This window comes from Symphalangus syndactylus, chromosome 7 (assembly GCF_028878055.3).
Source record: "Symphalangus syndactylus isolate Jambi chromosome 7, NHGRI_mSymSyn1-v2.1_pri, whole genome shotgun sequence".
Classification (NCBI taxonomy): domain Eukaryota; kingdom Metazoa; phylum Chordata; class Mammalia; order Primates; family Hylobatidae; genus Symphalangus; species Symphalangus syndactylus.
Window position 1 is genome coordinate 89,341,364 of NC_072429.2, and position 21,190 is coordinate 89,362,553.

At 35.6% G+C, this 21,190-nt stretch overlaps 1 protein-coding gene across 1 annotated transcript in view; it reads left to right on the plus strand.

Annotated features, from left to right (window-relative positions):
- The window catches only part of NECAB1 (N-terminal EF-hand calcium binding protein 1), a 172,330-nt gene that overhangs the window by 14,034 nt on the left and 137,106 nt on the right, over window positions 1-21,190 (plus strand). Inside the window, exon 3 of the mRNA XM_055286727.2 lies at window positions 19,234-19,342. Within this exon, the coding sequence (XP_055142702.2) occupies window positions 19,234-19,342 (109 nt within the window). The remainder of the gene's footprint in view (window positions 1-19,233; window positions 19,343-21,190) is intronic.

Below are 21,190 nucleotides of genomic sequence, written 5' to 3' on the forward strand. Positions count from 1 at the left end.
TTTAGAAACATAAAACTTCTGAGAAAGCTTATTTACAGGTTGAATGAAAAAGGAAATGATACATGGGTATTTATACAATTTGCAAAAATATTTTTAAAATTTATATTTTATTTTAAAATATTTAATTGAGAAATAAAGTTCAGATATATTCAAGGTATATAATATGATGCTTAGATAAATGTATACATTGTGTAATTCTTATAATAATCAAATTAATTAAAACATTCATCACCATCCATGGTGTACATTAGAGCCCCAGAACTTGTTCATCTTATAACTGAAAGTTTGTACCCTTGACTATCATCTCCCATTTCCTCCACCCCCAGCCCATGGCACCCACTATTGTACTCTCTGCTTCTACGAGTTCAAATTTTTTCAGATTCCACATGTAAGTGAGATTGCACAGTATTTGTTTTTGTGTGTGTGTGTGGGAGGGGGGCAAGAATATCTTTGAAATCTTAGTAAGAGGCAAAATGAAAAGCTTCGTAGTAGTGAATAGCACCATTGGATTCCTCTTGTTGATTTGCACTTGTTAAGGTCTGCTATCATTCTTGATCAGTAAGTAGGAAGGCTATATGGGTGGCACACTTGATCCCTGTTTAATCACTGTTCCCTCTAAGAGATTTTTATAGTTCTCCTCAGGCCTTTAGTCCAATCCAGCAGCCTGCACGTATTAAATTTGTGAGAGCAGAGATGGTGCCTATTTCACATACCCCCAGGTCCACCGTGGTGAGCAAAATGCCTGCTGCAACCCAGACGTTAAATATTTGTGAATTATTTGTAAGAAATGCATAACCAATAATTTCACTGAAGAAATATAATCATATATATAATTTAATCAAACAAAGCACTGTTGTTATTTATCTGTTGTTTATTAATTAATAATGTTTGCTAAAATGTATGGAGGACATATTATGAGCTGAGTCCTACCCTCTGTGATTTATATACATTGTCTTCAATCATTATGACAAGCCAACAGAATAAACAGTTTAGAGCAGTGGCGAGAACATAGGCTTTGAGGTCACACAAGCCCATGCTTGGCTGCGCCTCCTTCTAGCTTTATGACCTTGAGCAAGTTGCTCAACTTCCCTGTGCCTCAGTTTCCGCATCTGCAAAGGAAGGATAATAATATTACTTCTCATAAAGTTGTTTTGAGAATTAAATGAGAATATGCCTCTGAAACACTTATCCTGATCTCACCTAGTGATAATTGCTCAATATTTTTAGCTATTTTTATTATTTTCCCTATTTTTTAAGTGAAACAAATGAAGCTCAGAGATGTCAGATGACTTTCTCCAGGTTACATTGTATGTTAACAGTAGCACCAGATTAGTGAACCCAGGTCTATTTCACTTTATATTTGGTGATTTTTTTTCACTTTGTTGTATATGCACCTATGTATGTATTTCAGACTACAAATATACAAATATAATTATAGTTAGAGCCTGAATTTTTATACATCTTGAATATGATGTTCTGGCGCTCCAATATGTGGTAGTTTAACTGATTTAATGCATTTGATGTTTCCTTGGTAGTCTGAATTATGAATGACTAATACACCTCCAGAAAATAATGTTGGCAATGAAAATCCTAGCCTAAGAATAGTTGATGTAGTATTTATGTATTTAGAGATACTTTAAAGACTTCATTAGATTATGATCAATTCATTTGGAATTGATTATGTAAGAATTGGTAAGAGTCTTTCTGAACTGGTCACTTAAAGTTTGGTTTATTCTATTAACATGTAAAAATATGACCTTGAGTAGATGCTGGAACAAAGGTTCGGTACGTATAAGTATTTCCAATAAAGGCTGGGTCATCACCTAGCAACACTTCAGAGTCCCACAGAGTTCTGTGATTCTGTCTTTCACACTTGGGAATAAGGCTGCCCTTTGATGTGAGCTACTCAATCAGGCATCACCACCCCACACTGGGCTCTCCAGACCCTCTTATCTTCTAATCAGGGCTCCTAGCTCTGAATAAAATGGAAAGATTAAGGGCTGGGCCCTAGAAATGAGGGACATTGACATAAGGCTCTGTATTTCATAATTCCTCATATTTTGCAAACATTTTTGGGAAAATAAGGAAACTGAGAATCAGATAACTTAAAGATTAGTGGGGTTCTCACATAGCTCTGTGCTCATATGTTAACTTTCAGGTACACGCAGACGCCTCAACTACACATCTACTAGCTCGAAAGTCAAAGCAAAGTCTATTAGAAGTGATTCATTTAAAAAAAATGCCCTAACAATGACCTTATTGAAAGAAATGGCTCCTCCACCACTGCAAAATATGTGGGAAAAATCCATGAGTGCAAGTTCTGACTGTAATGATTTTTTTAACAAAATAAAGAAAAATAAATTTTCTATTTTCATAGTATGACTTTTTTTTCTAAAATGCAAAGCACTTTCACACCCATAAATGTGTTACTTTTCTGTTAAAAGCAGAAAACGGAAAATTCTTATCTTTACATAGCTGGGTTTATCAGCTGCCACAGAAACAAACAGAAATTTCAGATTCACTTTCCTGAGCCCTCAAAATGGCTCCCATGGGCTGTCAAAGGCTCAAAAATCAGGTCCTGCTCCAATACCAGATCCTGGAGGGCACACAGCATAGACATCCCAAAACGTGGCTGCTACCTTAAGTGCTTTCTGTAATGGGGGTCTGTGGTTGTCATCCCAGCCTTCCTTTCCTTTCTGTTCCTGCAATTTAATCGTCTACTCTGCTCCATCTAGATCCCAGAGATATGTAGTATAATGATTAAGCTTATATATGATTTTGCAGTCAGATTACCTGGGCTCAAATCCCCATTCCACTTACTGTGCAATTTGGGTAACTAAATTTCCCCACCTGTGAAATGGAAGTAAAGGCAATGCCTCTCTCACAGACTTGTTGGAAAATTAAATAGATCATACACAGAAACTCTTGGAAAGGTGCCTGGCCCTTAGGAAGTTCTTAATAAGTATTATCTATTTCCATTGTTTCATCCTAATCCTTTTTTTTTTTTTTTTTTGAGATGGAGTCTCACTTTGTTGCCCAGGCTGGAGTGCAGTGGCGCAACCTCGGCTCACTGCAACCTGCACCTGCTGGGTTCAAGCAATTCTCCTGCCGCAGTTGCTTGAGTAGCTGGGACTACAGGCGTGTGCCACCATGCTGGCTAATTTTTTGTATTTTTAGTAGAGATGGGGTTTCACTATGCTGGTCAGGCTGGTCTCGAACTCCCAACCTCATGATCTGCCCACCTCAGCCTCCCAAAGTGCTGGGATTACAGGCGTGAGCCACCGCACCCGGCCTTTTCATCCTAATTCTTATTCTTATTTGGTGAGACTGTCAATCACAATGTCCTGGTGCTGAATTTTTCACATGGCAGTGCCCAGAGGTCTGTCCATGACCACCTTACTAAGACCCCAGAGCTGACTAGTGTTTGTTCTGCCTTTGCCCTGGTTATTCAGCTTTTCTTAGTGTTTGCAAACCAATAATCCTAGCTGAAATTCTCATGTGTCTTGGAGTTGGTGCTTTGTGCCCAGCCACCTGACTTGCCCCTCTAGATGTGTCTCCATCTCAGGACAGGAACCAGCAAGCAACCCTTGCTCCAACCAAAAGTTTCAGAGGCTTCCACAACTCTTCTCTTTCTCTAGTAATTCCACATCCAATCTATTAGCAGGCCCTGTTGGCTCCACTGTCAAAACATCTTCAAAGCCTAGTCACTTCTTGCTATTTTCAAATCTTCAACCCTAATTAAAGCCTCCTTGATCTGGCACTTAGCACACAGCAAAAATTTCCATATTAGAGCTATTGAAGACTTCAGAAAATCAGTGGCAAAGATGATAGAGATAAGAAAATGCATTTGATACTTTCGAATATATAAAGCAGACTTGGCAATTAATTGGAAGTGTTAAGTAAGAGAGATGAGGGCATTTACTGACGTGGACATGTGCAAGGTTGTGTGTGTTTCAGATTTCCAGTTTCTGACTTCAGTAACTAGATGGATAATGAGGCTATTAACTTCTTTATGGTTATGAAAGTGTCTTACATGTGAAAAGCTTGATTTTGTTGTAATACTGGTCACTTTTAGTTATGAGAGTTCTTCTGTGAATATCTGTTGATCTAGTAATAAGTGATATTTCTGTGTTTTTCTTAATATTCAGAATCACACCTAAGTTGTTAAAAAATACTGAAAAATGTAATAGCCTGTATATTATCAACTCTTTATGGCCATGAGAATATTGGTTTAGAATTTACAAGAAAATATTACAGTAATAACAGTAAATAATCTTATTAAAAGATTATTATGCTGTGCTAGGCATAATTTTATTTAATCTGTATAACAATATTGCAAGGAAGATACTGTCATCGTCCCAATTTTATTTATGAGTAATCTGAGACATAGGGAACTCATCCAAGGGTATGGAGTGAGTAAATAAGATTTGTATCCAGATTTTCTTCTAAACCAAAAGTCTTAGCACTTAACCAGGATGCTTCATTTGCTGTGGCTCATCTCTGTAGCAGAACTGTGCTGTTGAAATCTAGAAATACCAACATTTCCACATGGAGAATCCTAAATGATTCAGTGTAATTTAAAAAAAAAGACAAAAATATTTGAAATTATTTTGGCTATATTCCTGTTTTAAGGTGGCATGGTATGATGGAGAGTTGGAACTTTAGTCTGCCATTTGTTCATTCACTCATTCCTTTATTTGCTTAATATTTTGTGAGTGCTCTTTAAATGCCAGAGACTGTGCTAGATGGCGGGAATACAAAGACAAAAGAATACATTTACTTTAGTATACATTTACTTTAGTATACATTTACTTGGATGTGATCTTAGGCTAATTCATTAACCTCTCTGAGTTCATTTCTTCATTTTTTGAAAATAGGAATAATAAGAATTTGCAGGGCTACTGGGAAGAAAAAGCCAAGTAAATATAGTTAAAGTCCCAAGGATGTTGTTTAGAATATTGTGAATAATCAAAACATGTCAGTTCCCCTTTGCCTTCACTAATTTCTTATAGGTCCTAAAGATATGATTTCTTCACTTGCAAACTAAGGAAGGCAGACTATAAAAAAACTGAGTCCTTACAAGATTTTACGTTACTAGGACAAATTACATACTTGTATAATAAAAGGAACTCACCTTTGATTTTTGCACATGGATTTGAGAAAACTTAGTCAATAAACTCTAAACTCTTAGAGATTTGAGGAGGGGTAAGGGGCATGGTGGTTGGGGACAACATTGTCCTCTGGGAGCTTAGCATCTTCTTGATAGATGAGTCATGCACACAGAAAAACTTGAATATTTTTCTTTTCTTTTTTCTTTTTTTTTTTTGGAGACAGAGTCTTGCTCTATCTCCCAGGCTGGAACGCAGTGGTGCAATCTTGGCTCACCGCAACCTCCACCTCCCAGGTTCAAGAGATTCTCCTGCCTCCGCCTCCCAAGTAGCTGGAACTACAGGCACGTGCCACCACGCCTGGCTAATTTTTTTTTTTTTTTTTTTAGCAGAGACAGGGTTTCACTCTGTTAGCCAGGATGGTCTCGATCTCCTGACCTCATGATCCACCTGCCTCGGCCTCCCAAAGTACTGGGATTACAGGCATGAGCCACTGCGCCTGGCGAAAATTGATTAATTTTCAACATCAATGTCAACAGCACAATTCTGCTACAGCGAGGAGCTACAGCAAATGAAGCATCAATAATTTTCAATGCGTTCACAATGCAAGAGGCATCACTAAGCCAAATGAGTGAGAAAACACCCTAATGCACTAGAGGAGGAAGAGGTCTCTGGGATAGGATGGCCTAGGAAGGCTTATGGATTCATTGTCCTCAAATAAATCTCCAAAGATGAATAAAAATTCAGATAGCTAGCAGAAAAGAAAGATGATTATCAATTAGGACCAATTCAGTTTAAGTGACAAAAACCTAATTCAGATTAAAGTAAAACTGGGAAATTTTTGGCTCCTATAATTGAAAAACTCCCCAAATGATAAAGCTTTGAGTGCAGCTTTATCTAGGTATTCAGAAATTACTCTCTTTATCTATCTCGTTTCTTATCTCTACATCTCAATTTTGGTTTGTGTCTGGTTAGTCTTCTTTTCAGGTAGGCTTTCTTACCGAGGGTGGCGAGATAGTACCTAGAACCCATCCCACCAGTTCAATACGTCAGAATAAAGAGAGAATTTCTCCTTTACATTAATTTTAGCAAAAATCTCAAGATTTTCTCTGATTTATCAACTAGTCACATGCCCATCCTTGAAGCAATAACTGAGGGTTTGGATAAAGTGGTTTTCTAGGCTTAGATTATATACACACCCCCAGAGAGGATGGGTACACCTCAAATAGAGTGGGAGAGAGAGCAGATGATCTCTCAAGCAAAAATCAGTGTTTCTACCAAAAGAAGAGAGAATAGATGTTGACCAGGCAAAATTAACAGATACTCCTCTTTTGGAGGGTAAACTAGCTGAAAAAGCAGTGATTATCCAGTGAGAATGCAGGTATAGAGGAGGGGAAATGCAAGCAATTGGATTATGTATTGTACTCCTGTTTCTACCTCTAATGCCTGTGTTAAAATATTTAATTTTCATTTACCAGTGAAATTTGTCTACAAATGGAGTATTCTTCCCGTTGCTAATTTTGAATCTACATCCGCTACAAACTAAATATTCCTCCGACACATGTTTCATCTGTCATTCTACGAAAGCCTGAGTAAATAGAAGTGTTTTTTTCTTACTTTTCTCTTAGGCTCACATAAAATGTTATTGTTAATTCTCCACGGAAATGACATTCAACGGATTTTTTTCACTAAATTAGGAGCACATTCTCTCTAGCCACGAAAACTAATACACATTCATTCCCTCAGAATAAAGACAGTTTTTTTCATTTTCCCAGCACAATTCCAAGTGACAAAAATATTTTGATGTAACAAATGAGCTTTCCCCAAAAAGTATCTAAATATATGATGTCAAGTCAGTAAAGAGCCAAGCATTTGACTGAATTATTCATTTTTCTACCTGATAACTGAGCATTTGGTTGATTTTAAACCGAGAGCAGCTTTAATGACCCGCTTCCAGGAATGTGTCTCGGGAGGCGTGCTTTCCGGGACCTCATCTGAATCATTTAGCCTTGTCATATTTCAGTTTCCTTCCCCTCCTGAAAAGACAAATAAGAAGATGAAACTACTTCAAGAAATTATCGTGATGACTATAGTCAATAAAATTTAGACTAAAAGTGCCTCGCAAGATAACAGGTCAAAATATACTTAATTGTGGCCGGGCGCGATGGCTCACGCCTGTAATCCCAGCACTTTGGGAGGCGTGGCAGGCGGATCAGGAGGTCAGGAGTTCGAGACCATCCTGGCTAACACGGTGAAACCCCGTCTCTACTAAAAATACAAAAAATTAGCCAGGCGCGGTGGCGGGTGCCTGTAATCCCAGGTACTCTGGAGGCTGAGGCAGGAGAATGGCATGAACCCGGGAGGCAGAGCTTGCAGTGAGCTGAGATTGGGCCACTGCACTCCAACCTGGGTGACAGAGCGAGACTCCATCTCTAAATAAAAAAATGAAATAAAAATAAATAAATAAATAAATACATAAATAAATATATATATATATATATATACTTGTATAAGCAGTGACACATGAAATGAATTTCATTTCTCCAAATAATCTGTAAAATACATGGAGCCAGGGTAGAATGTCTAGAGTTAAGAAACTGAATCGGTTGAGTCTATTACTGAGTTAAATATATGTTATATTTCAATATCTAATATGAATAAGTATAACTAATTTTGCCATGTTGATAATATAGTCAGCTTTTAATATATTTTAATATGTTAAAATATTTTAATGCTACATAATTTTCATATTTTATTATTATCATTATTATTTTAGAGACAAGGTCTCACTCTGTCACCCAGGCTGGAGTGCAAGTGGTGTAATCATAGCTCACTATAACCTTGAATTCCTGGGTTCAAGCAATCCTCCCTGTCAGCTTATTGAGTAGCTAGTACTATAGGTGCACACCACCACACCCAGCTAATTTATAAATTTTTTTTGTAGAGACAGGGTCTCACTATGTTGCCCAGGCTGGTCTCAAACTCCTGGCCTCAAGTGATCCTTCTGCCTTGGCCTCCCAAACTAATTTTTCAAAAAGTTTTTATTTTAAAAGTTTTAGATTTACAGAAAAATTGTGAAGCTAGTGTACAGAGTTCCCATATAACCCCAAACCAAGTTTCCCTTGTTATTAAGCACATTATAGTTAATTAGTGTGGTACATTTGTTGTAATTGATAAATCTATGTTGATAAATTATTTGTCAACTAAAGTCCACACTTTGTTCAGATTTTTCTTAGTTTTTGCCTAATACTCTTTTTCTGTTCCAAGATCACATCAAAGATACCGAGACTGCATTCAGTCATTATGTCTCCTTAAGCTCCTCTTGGTTGAAACAGTTTCTCAGACTTTCTTTGATTTGATAATCTTGACAAGTTTCAAGGAGTACTAGGTCTGCTATTTTGTAGCATGCACTTCATTTGGGATTTGTCTGGTGTTTTTCTCTTAATTAGACTGGAATTATGTGTTTCAGAGAGAAAGGCCACAAAGGTAAAATGCCATTATATCATATCAAGGATACATATGATCAATATGATTGAGGATGCTGATGTTGACATTGATCACCTGGCTGAGGTAGCATTTGCCAGCTTTCTCCACTGGAAAGTTTACTCTTTCACCTCTTTTCATACTTTACTCTGTAGGAAAGTCACTATGCCCAACCCACACCAAGGAGAGGGGAGTTATGCTCTACCTCTTTGATGGCTGAGTGTCTCCATGAATTATTTAGAATCCTTCTGCATGGGAGATTTGTCTATTCTCTTATTTATTTATTTAACATTTATTCACAACATTATGGACACATGGATATTTATTGTATACTTTGGATTATAATCCAATATTACTCAATTTGTTTTGTTCTTCAAATTTTCCCTCTTTGGCCATTGGGAGCTCCTTTAGTTGACTCCTGTGTTCCTTTGACATACCCTCATAATTACGGGTGGCGGAGTTTTTACATTCTGGTATTAACAGAAGCTTCAGGCTCATCTTTTATAATCTCTACTCCAGTCCTAGAAAAAATTATTTCTCTGAGGAACTCAGGTCTTTTTTATCAGAGAATGTTATTAGAAACCAAGGTCTGGATAATTGTGCTCATTGTTACTGATGTGTCATCATTACTTCTAAGCCCTTTCAGCTAAGAAGCAAGGAAATACATATGTGTATACTAACCCATATATATGCACATATCTATAAATATTTCTGTATGTAGCTGTAGGTATCTATACTGAGCTAAACATGAGTTTATATTAATGTCTCAGACTCTAATCCATTACCACATGGATCATTCTAGACTCCTATCTTTGCTTGCCCGTATCCTCTTACTCAACAGTGAGAAAACTGGCTCCTAGCCTCAGCCACCTATTTACATAATTGTTTAATCCCAGTCTACATGTGTACCAGTATCAGAATGTTTAACTCATACCCTATGGAAAACAACTTCATCAACTACAGCACAGTCTTATATACAGTTTCTTTTGCCTTTAGCTTACAGACTTCACTATTTTACAGAGTTACTTAAGTTAGCACCACTCTCCCTCAATCCCTCCAGTGAGATTGTTTTGTACATTCCTAATACAGTTAAATTGTTTTGTCACATTCTGCATTCTATCCTGAGATTCCCTGAACTCTTAAATTATTTTTTAAGATTTTCATGCATTAAAGTTCATTCTTGGCACAGTAAATTTCTATAGGTTTTGGCAAATGCATGTTATATATCTATCATAGCATGTCATACAAAATAGTTTACCCACCTTCAAAAGTCCTCTGTGCTTGTCCTATTCAACCCTCCCTCCAACCTCCCCAAACTCCTGACAACCACTGATCTTTTTGCTATCTTTATAAATTTGCCCTTTCCAAAAGATCATAAAATTGGAATCATATAGTGTGTAACATTTTCAGACTAGCTTCTTTCAGTTAGCAATATGGATTTAAGATTCATTCAAGTTTTTCCATGACTTCATAGCACAACTTTTTATCATTGTATATTTCATTGTGTGGATGTATCAGATTATTTTATCCATGTGTCTACTTCAGTTGAGCTACTTCAGTAGAGACGTGAATAAAATAATTTGTTTCCCATTTTTTGTGATTATGAATAAAGCTGTGATATACATTCACATGCAGGTTTTTAAGTGGAAAAAATTATCAAATGTTGGATAAATACCTAGGAATGTGATTGCTAGATAAGACTGTACCAAAATGTCTTCCAAAGTGGCTGTATTATTTTGCTTTTCTACCAGTAATGAATGTTTCCATTGCTCTACTTTCTAGCCAAAAATTGGTATTGTCAGTTTTTTTCAGGTTTTGTATCTCATTACTGTTTAAATTTTCAATTCCCTAATGACAATATGGAACATCTCAAATGCTTATTTGTCATCTGCATATCTTCTTTAGTATAGTGTCTGTTTAGATCTTTTGCTGATTTTTAGTTGGCTTTTGTTTTCTTACTGTTGAGTTTTAAGAGTTCTTTGTATATTATGGATACAAGTCCTTATTCAGGTATGTGTTTCGCAAATATTTTCTCCCAGACTGTGGCTTGTCTTTCATTCTCTTAACAGTTTCCCCTCCTCACAGAGCAAAAGTTTTTCATTTCGTGAAGTCCAATTTATTAATTTTTCTTTTATGATGTTGTATCTAAAAGCTCATCATTCAAATCACGGTCACTTAGATTTTCTCCTAATTTTTAATTTTAAATGTAGATCTAATATCCATTTGAAGTTAATTTTCGCTATCTCAAAGGTGTTAGGTCTGTGTCTAGGTTAAATTTTCATACATGGATATCCAATAATTTATGCACTATTTGTTGAAAAGATGATCTATCCTTTCTTCATTGAAGTGCCTTTTCTCCTTTGTCAACAATCAGTTGACTATATTAGTGTGGGAATACTTCTGGACTCTGAATTCTGATCAGTTTATTTATGCATGTATTGTTTTGCAATACAACACTGGTTAAATTACTGTAGCTTTATAGTAAATCTTGCAATTGGGAAGTGTCTGTCCTCGAACTTTATTCTTCCTCTTCAGTATTGTGTTTCCTATTCTAGGTCTTTTTTTGAATCAATTTTTAAACACCACAGAGTACCTTCCTGGGATTTTGGTTGAGGTAACATTGAATCAATAGATTAAGTTGGGAAGGATTGACATCTTAATGATATTGAGTTTCCAACCCATGGACATAAGAGTATCTCCTTATTTACTTACTTAGATCCTATTTAATTCCTTTCATCAGAGTTTTATAGTTTTCTGCATTTAGAACCTTTACAATTTTGTTGGATCTGCACCAAACTATTTTTTAGCTTCAATTATAAATGGTATTGTTTTAAATTTCTAATTCCAATTGCTTATTGCTGAAATAAGTAAAGCAATTGACTTTTGTGTATTAACCTTGTACCATATGACTTTGGTATATTTGCTTTTTAACTCTAGGTTTTTTGTTTTGTGTTTTGCTAATTTGGGAGATTTTCTACATTGATAATTATGTCATCGTGAAGAAATATAATTTTGTTTCAACCTTCCCAATCTATAATATATAATCTTTATTTCTGCTTCTTGTCTTAGCAGCAGGTAGGACTTACTATATATTATTCAATAGGATTGGTGAAAAGGGATACTTCCTAGGATTTCTTCTCAATCTTAAGGAAAAAAACATCTGCTTTCCCACCATTAAGTATGATGTCAGCTATAGATTTTTTTTGCAGTTTTTTTTTTTTTTTTTTATCAAGTTGGAGAAGTTTTTTTCTATTCCCAGTTTGCTGAGAGTTATTAATGGGTGTATGATTTTTCAAATGCATTTTCTTCATCAGTTGATATGATTTTTTCCTCTTTAGCCTGTTGATTTTGTGGATTACATTGATTGATTCTTAAATATCAATTCAGCCTTCCATACCTGAATTAAATTCCACTTGATCTTGGTGTGTAATTTTTAAGCATTGTTGGATTTGATTTGCTAATATTTTGTTGAGAATTTTTACATTTATGTTCATTAGCTATATTGCTCTGTTGTTTTCCTTTTTGTAATGTTTTTATTTGGTTTTGGTATTAGACTAATGCTAGCTAGCTTCATAGAATGAATTAGGGAGTGTTATTTATGCTTCAGTTTTCTGAAAAAGATTATGGAGAATCAGTATCATTTGTTGCTTACATGCTTGGTAGAATTTACCAGCAAAACCATTTGGTCTGTGCTTTATTTTTTGTAAGGTTATTAATAACTGATTATTTAATGTATATCAACCTACAGAGATTAACTATTTCTCCTGGGCAGTTTTGTGTCTTTCAATGAATTGATCCATTTCAGGTAAACTATGAAATTATGGACATAGAGTTGTTCATAGTACTACTTTATTATCCTTTCAATGTTTGTGGGAACAACAATGATTAACTCTTCCTTCATTTTTGATATTGATAATGTGTGTTTTCTCTCATTTTTCTTGCTTAGGCTGATTAGAGGTTTGTCAAGTCTATCAGTCTTTTCAATCATATTTTACTTCTGTTTATTTTCTCTATTGTTTTCCTGTTACAAATTTCATTGATTTCTGCCCTAATTTTTATTATTTATTTTTTTCTGCTTATTTTGAATTAAATTATTTTTCTCTCTTTAGTTTCCTAAAGTCAAAGCTCAGATATTGATTTTGGATCTTTCTTCTTTTAACATTTCTTGCAGAGCAGTTCTGCTGACAATTAATTTGTTCAGTTTTATTTGTTTGAGAAGGTACTTTATTTCACCATTACCTTTGAAGAGGTTATCTAGATTGTGATGTTTTCTTTCAATACTTTAAATATTTCACTACATATTCTTACTGCTTGCATTGTTTCTGACAAGAAGTCCACTGTAAACTGCAATTCTTCTCCTTAGCCCTCTATAGCAGAGATACTTGTTGTTTTCTTCTCCTTCTGTCTACATTTCCTCTTTGTCTTTGGTATGTTTCAGTTTGAATCTGATATACTCAGGTATGAGTTTGGTTTTGGGTGAGGGGAGATTTATCCTCTTTGGTACTCTGTGAGCTTCCTGGATCAGTGATTTGGTTTCTGTCATGAATTTTGTCTTGGCCATTATTATTTGAAATATTTCTTTTGCCCTGTACTCTCTTTCTTCTTCTGGTATTCCAATTATATGTAACACTTTTTCAAATTTCCCAGAGTTCTTGGATTTTTTTTTAATTCTCTTTTTGCTATGCATTGCTGTTTCAGAAAGTCAGTGTTTTAAAAGAATAATAATTTTAAATACTCACAAAAACTAGATTAAAATTGCCACAGGGAAGGAGAAATATTGGCATTTCTATTGACCTATCCTCAAGTTCTTTCATTCTTTCTTCAGCTGTGTCAAGTCCACTGATAAGCCCAACAGAGGTATTCTTCATTTCTGTAACAGTTTTTATTTCTAGTATTTTTTTCATTCTTTGTTAGAATTTTTATCTGTCTGTTTACATTACCCATCTCTCCTTCCACATTGTGTACTTTTTTCCAGTAGAGCCATATTAATCATAGTTATTTTAAATTTCTTGTTTCATAATTCTATGATTTGTGTCATATCTGAATCTGGTTCTAATGCATGTTTTGTCTCTTCAGACTGTGCTTTTCCTTGCATTTTAGCATGATTTGTGAATATTTTTGTGTGTGAAAGCCAGGCATGATGTATTAGGTAATGGGAACTGAGATAAATAGGCCTCTAGTATGAGGATTTATGTCAATCTCATAGGATGGGCTGTGTTTAATGTTTGCTCTAGTGGTAGGGCCAGAAGCTTCAAATTCCTTTTGTGTCTTTTTGGTTTTTCTGTTGACTCTGACTTTCCCTAAGTACTCCCCCTCAAAAGGACTAAGTCTGGCAGCTCTTTCAGCTGTCATTCACCATTATCATACAGGAGTCCTTCTGTGGTGGTAAGGAGTGGGGAAGCAGACTTGATCTCTAAACTTATGATTAAATCCGAGTCTTTTTGTGGGCCTGTGTGCCTGGGCTGACACCTTTGCAGGTGTTTCTTAGCTGTCCATGCTCTTAGTTGAGGAAGAAAGGTTAGTATAAACTACAGTGAGAAAAATGCCTGTCCTCTCAGATGGGACAGGGCTCTGGTAAAGTCTTTGACCTGGAGAGTAGACCTTTTTTTATGGAGAACATTTGGGATATATTTCTTCATAACTCTTCCCCTTCCCCTGCCAGTGCCACAAAGGAATCTTTCTTACCTCCTCACTGTGAGAAACTGGTGAAGTTTCTGGAGGTAAAACCCGCCAAAGTATGGAGGTTCCCCAAAGGCTGCACCCCCAGCAGTTTCTCCCTCTCATGCTCATCCACAATCAGCCTCCAGCAATTCATCAAAACTACCATTAAAGGGTCCCTCTCAGTTTATGGCTACAGTAGCTTCTGTTCCAAATAAGCAGATCTTAGCTGTGATTCTCTGCTTTTACCTGTCTTTCCAGATTTAGGGTAGCAGTTTACCCTGACTTCAGTTGTCCAATGAATTGAAGAAAAGTCATTGAATTTCAGGTTTTTCAGCTTTTTGTTGTTTTAAGGACAGGAATGATGACATCTAAGGCTTAATATTGGAGCTAAAATCAGAAGAGGTATTTTATTTTCATTTATATATTGTTAGTAAGTTGTTTTGAAACAAATATATGACATGAAGAGGTCAGAATGGGAGTAATTAAATTCAGTAATAATTTCAATGAGTTCATTTTGTTATAAGGATTCCATTATTATTATTGAACATGACGTTTTCATTGTGATAAACTATAATATTTGAAGTGTTCAAAAATGCTAAAGTAATACATAAGTGAAAAACCAGTGTTTTGAGAGCATAATCATTTTAAATGCTCACAAAAACAGGATTAAAATTGCTGTGGGGGAGGGGCAATACTCAGATCAGAGCTCTAGTTGTTGTCATGTTTGTGGATGCAGCTTGAAGGAGACATCAAATTAGTGTTTAAATAGTCTTTAAAAAAAAAAAGAAGCACTAGTTTTAAGATTTACAAACCTGATTACCTAAAAAAAAAGTCTGTCATTAAACATACCTTAAATACCCATTTTCTATGTGTACTCAATAAATATTTTTCAAGGAAGGGTAGAAAATGGAAATTAAAAACATAAATGATCTTCACTTAGCAAGAGTGAACTAGTAAATCTATATCTACCATTGTTGAACTCTTACTATGTGCTAGGTGCTGTATTAAGTGTTTTCTATATAGCCTTTCTCTTAATCCTCTCAATAGCCAGGCATTTACAAAATCTGAAACTTAAAGGAGTTAGTTTGTCACTTCCAAAGTTCTTTCTGGACCCTTTTCTTCCTTGTTGTAGGCATTCTCTCTGGGAGAACTCACTCACTTCTAAGTCCTCAATTACTTGGTATTAGTAACTCCCAAGCATACACCTCAAGCCCCCATTCCCCACTGACTTTTCTAGACCCCTGTGATTCTACTACTGTGCACTAGATGCCTCCTTACTCCACAGGTACCCCTAATCTCAACATATCCAGAAGAACACTCTTTAGCTCACTCCATGCTTTTGCTCAGTGTTCTCTCTAGCAATGAATGATGATACCATCCATCTGTTGCTCAGTTTGGAAAGCAAGTCTCATCCTTGACTTACTTGCTCTCTCTCACCCATCACCTCTACCTGACCACCAATGTGTGGTGATTCTGTCTCTGCCACCTTTGATTTTTGCTGGACTTCTGCGATGCCCTGTCAACAGGTCTTCTCACAGCATTCCCCTCCACTCCATTCTACTTACTGCAACCACAGTAAGGTTTCCAAAATATGACTGTGGCTCCTGAGCACTCTTGGGGTAAATTAAAAACTGTTTATCATAATTTTGATGGTTTCTCATATATTTCCTCTTCATATCTAACTCTGACTCCTCCTTCTATCCTCCAAATATATACCCTTTGGCTGAGTATACTGATTTTTTTTTTCAATTTCCAACCCAAGTCTTTTCTTGCCTCCTGGCCTTGTCATTTGCATTCCCTCTGCCTGGAGTACTCTTTCTCTTTAAAGATCTTCCTTCACTAACCCCTATTTTTCATCTGTGTCTCATCACAAGTGCCACTTCTTCTGGGAAACCTTCCCAATCCCTTTATAGCTGGACTTTCTTTTTTCTTTTTTCAAAATGCTCTTACATCGCCCTGTGTCTCGTAGAATCCCCCTTATTATATCGTACCATTTACTATGTCATAATTATAAGATCCATAAAAGCTTGTCTACCTAAAAGCTTGTCTACCTATGTTCTTAATATAAAACACAGTTTTTTGGCACATACTAGGACCTTGATAAACATTTGATGAAAGAGTGGATAAAGTGCTCTACTAGCAAATGGCAAAACGTGTTAAAAACTCAAGATTTTTTTTATCCCAAGACTGTGGTCTAAGCAACTGCACTCTGCTGCCTCCATCTCAAAAAATTATTGGAATTTGGAACATAAGGCCAGGATAATTTTTAAGTAACGCAGAGGAGGGCCAACTATTTTCCGGATAAACTTGGACAAAGCATGTAATTCCAATTGAAAAAGCTGAAAAACCTGTACCCTTTGGTGGTAAAAGTTCAAATTTATTACCATAGGAAATCAGACCTCACAAGATTTGGCTATTCTGTGAGCCAAACAAGTATAAATCAAAGGTTAACTCTGTTGTTCCATTTCAAAAGAAAATATCAACAGGAAAGTTGAAGTTTGAATAAAATATTTCTAATAAAAATTTATAATTGCTTTATAAATACAGAATCATACTACAAGGGAATATTTTTCCCTTTCCTTTAAAAAATGTAATACTTTCGTTTAACATTAAGGCTCTAGTCTACAACTCTTCAAAAGTAACTCTTTGCAATTGCTTATTTAAAAGTGTGGCCACCTAAAGTGAAGTCTTTCAGGAATACTGCATGTGGTCTCAACAGGTTTTCAAAGCATAATTTCCACCCTTCAAGCCAAGACTATAAGCTAATGCTTCTTTTTTCTTTTTATATATTTTTTTCTAATAAGAGGATTTTTTTCTAAATAAAAGGCTTTTAGCCCCAGAGAATCATCAGAGCACTCATTAATCGATGCTTTTATTTGATAGAATGCACATTATTATTTGAAATCACTTACTTATCATAATTATAAAGCAGTATTACAGGGGCCCACCCTATCCACAGGGTGCACAGGCAACCCGAGTGCAGTAATAGTCTGTTTCCACTCACCTGAGAAATAGTAACCATTCACCAAGGAAAACATATTCCATCGTCAATATATACATATTACATTCACTACATATCATAGTGTTAGAGATGGAAATATCAGGTCGATTTCTGTTTTTTCTTTTTTCTTTCTTTTATTTTTTTTAATAGTACATGAAAAGGTCTTTTTCGCTCTTTAACCTCAGTCCAATTTGTGTCCAGTTTTTCAACCTGGCAATATATTTTTCATCAAAGCAAGGAGATACACAGTAGAAATACCACACTATGTCTTGTCTAGCATATCCATCAGGTTACATGGGGCTAAGTTTAAAACAGTCATATGAGGCATAAAACTACCTCACTCAAAAACAGAAACACAAAATTAGGCAATTGATGAGCCTGGGGATTGAACTTCATTTTGCAGTGGGTTGTTATGTCACCTGAATGGCTAAGCTGGGTTGGCCCGGGAGGACCCAGAAGATCAGGTCCCTGGATCTGTGCTTGATTCAGATCTGGATTTATTCTACCTCTAAGGCTGTGTCTGCCCAGTTAAATGTTGGCAAAAATTAACTGGAAAATTAGATTATTGTGCCTTTTGTGTTAAAAAGCAAAATGAAATACAATTTAAAACCTTCCACGAGTATTTATATTTATATTTTTTGCAAATAAGGATTTTTTAAAAATGTTGTAGTCTGTAAGTCCTTATCTGAAAAAAATAAGGAATTCTATGATTAGGCTTATTTTATCCTTTATAATAAAAATTCAAATTTCTTGTCTACCCACCCTTCCATGCCCTCTGTGAGATTCTAATTCTCTGATGGGGCCTAGGAATCTGCATTTCAGCAGTGCTCCAGGCAATGTGTGCGCCATATTTTGGGGAAACAAAATGTTCTAGATGAATCTAGACGAGCTCATTCTATTAAATCAAATATTCTTCTACTCAAAGACAAATTCCACTTTGTTCAGTATAGAGTTGTTGGTAGAACTACGTTATAGGAGTTTCGTGACCCTGGACAAATTCCATCCTCCTTAAACCTCAGTTTTCTCATTGTAGATGGAAAGGATCTTACTATCATTTACAGTTATTTGGCAGCTTATCTGAGATAATTGAAAAACTAGCTCCCTGCACAGAGAGAAAGATGCTTCCCTCTCTTTTCTTGTCCATTCATTTCTCTAGGTTTGCTGCTGCTGCGTTTTGTACAAATCCTTTGCCTGTTATTAATGTGTTTCTTCCATCTCTGCTGATCTAGATTTTACCTGTTGTCCAAAGTCAGGTGTGAATGCTACTAAAACCCCTCAGGCCCTCAAGTGGAAAGAATCTTTTGTTACCCAAACTCCCATACAGTTAAAACACCTCTGTCTCTTATTGCATTAACCATATTCTACTGTATAAAATACTTATAATGTCTGTATATATTATCTCTTTTATGATCTCTTTTATTATATGTTATCTCTCTGATTGGGTTTCACCTTTGTGCCCTACAGTAAGTAAAATGTCTTTGGCTTTAAAGGTACTCACTGATTTAAAGGGCATAGGAATGGACATAGTTTGTTAGACTATAATAACAACTCTGATATACATTTATTAAACACATCATATTTATCCGGCAATCTGCTAGGTCCTATCTGTGTTTGGTACCATGAAGGTAAAACATCTAAATAATTGACTCTGTGCTGAGCTCTTTATTTGGTTATGTGGACATCTTTCTTGTATGGCCTTTTAAATGGTTCATTAAATGTTAAATGTTTGTCATGTGAATAAATGTACCAAAAAATACCTAGAACCTTGTAGACTTATATTTTATTAGAGTGTACACATCTGTGTTCTATGTCATATAAAGATATATTAAGTTATTTTTCTTTTTAACACCTTCAGCTGTTCTTTCTTTTTGAGTACATGTGTGTACATGCACAAGCGTTTGGGTGAAGTTTTATAAAGCAAAAGATAGAACAATGTACAAAATTAAAATAATTTGTGTCTCTTTGTTCTTGCCATTTCAGATGATGGAAAATTATCCTTTGAAGAATTCAAAGCATATTTTGCAGATGGTGTTCTCAGTGGAGAAGAATTACACGAGCTCTTCCATACCATTGATACACATAATACTAAGTAAGAAACTTTTTTATCACTGGATTCCATAAATGAGACAGAGAGAGTGTGAATGCATTCATGTCCAGGAAGAAGAAAGGGAGGAACAATGTAGAGGGTATATTTTGCAATGTTTGCCTATGCTTAATTCTGAGATACATCTTTAGTAATTAAAACTGCTCTGAAAAATTGAATTTGAATCAGAAAATTAATGATCTTTTGTAGAAAGCTCCCCTAAAGTGTTTTTAGATTGTTCCCACTTTGCAGAATATAAAGCCAAAGTATAAATTATAAATAAATATAGTTCTGCCATTAATTTAAAAAGTAGAATTTTGCCTTGTTATTGAGGCTTAATCTCAATTTGCTTTGTTTAAAAATTTTTCTTAGGCCATTCTTACATTAACACAGTGAAAAGGAAGAATTGTAGCAGTTATCTGGACAATTCAGGTGTGCTGAATTCCAAATAACTGTTACCTGAGGACACAATTATCTCTGGAGAGCCAATGTATACGGTGATCCATTCTTTTACTTATTTTGCCTATATAAATCTCTCTTTTGTATTAGCATAACATTTCTGAAGTTTCTATTTATATTCTCACTATGCTTAAAAATATAAAATAATGAGGACTTTAGGGTATAGAGCAATAGAAATATGCTGCTTGTTTTGGGCAATTGAACCAAATCAGATTGTTTGTGACAGTCACAATTACAAAACCCTAATATGAAAAACCACCATTTCAGCCATGTCTTCAGACCTATCAGTGTGTCCATTGCTTGAAAAATCACTATCTTGCCTTAGGCAAAGTGTTGAGATGGCTCCAGGCAGTGAGCCAAGATGCCAAGAAAATGCTCTTGGGCTACATCTATAGACATTTTTTTGAAGCTAACTATTAAGAAAAATTAAAAGATTAAATTCACTTTACTCAAGCAGTTGAATATTTTTCAAACAACCAATTTAGAAGTTTCTTGACTTCATTGGGGGGTTTCAAATTCTTCATCAAATGGCTTAAGTATTTTGTTGACAGAAACAGTATTCATGGGTAACTATACTCAACAATAACTCTAGCATATCAAGTCCATAGTAGGTATTGGTGGTACAACATGGAACCAGCTTATGGTTTTATGGAGAAATAGACCAATCAGCTGATCGTATCAATATAATTCATAAATGCTGTAATTGAGCTATGTACAGGACACTTTTGGACCATAAGTCCCAAAAGGGAGAAAATTTTAGCCCAATTTTATAGGCTCAGGGAACATTTACAGAAGCTGAGTCATTATGAGAGATTACAAATTCCTTAGGTAAAAAAAGGGGTAGGGAGAAGAATATTCTAATCAGAGGGAGAAGCATGAGAAAAGTCCTGGAAGAAGAAGGTGAAGAGCAGCAACAAGTAGTTTCTTACTACTAAAGTATCAGCTGGAAGGCCGAGATTGAAAGATGAATCTGGAGTGGAAAGAAAGGACCAGATAAGATGGAATTTGCATTCTGTGTTTGCAAAAGTGCTTCAACTTTATCCTGAAGGCCAGGGAAAACTATTAAGGAACTTGAGCCAGGCTGCAACATCTTTATAGGTCATTGTGGATCTACTGAAGGACAGGTTTAAAGGGGTAATAGTTGACTCCTTAAATCGCTACTGGGGAAGAATGTTTATTTGTGAAAGAAAGAAAGCCATGTGGTACTTTACTGGGATATGATACTTTAAAGAATAAAAGAGCAGAGGCTCCCCTTGTGGCTTAGGTGTCCGACGTTGAGATGCTAATGCTTTGTTATGTATGCTGATTATTTCTTCCTCATTACAATTAGTATCGAAGTTTGGGTTTGGAATATTTATTGAAAGCCATAATAGTTCCAGAATTGGGTGTTATGAA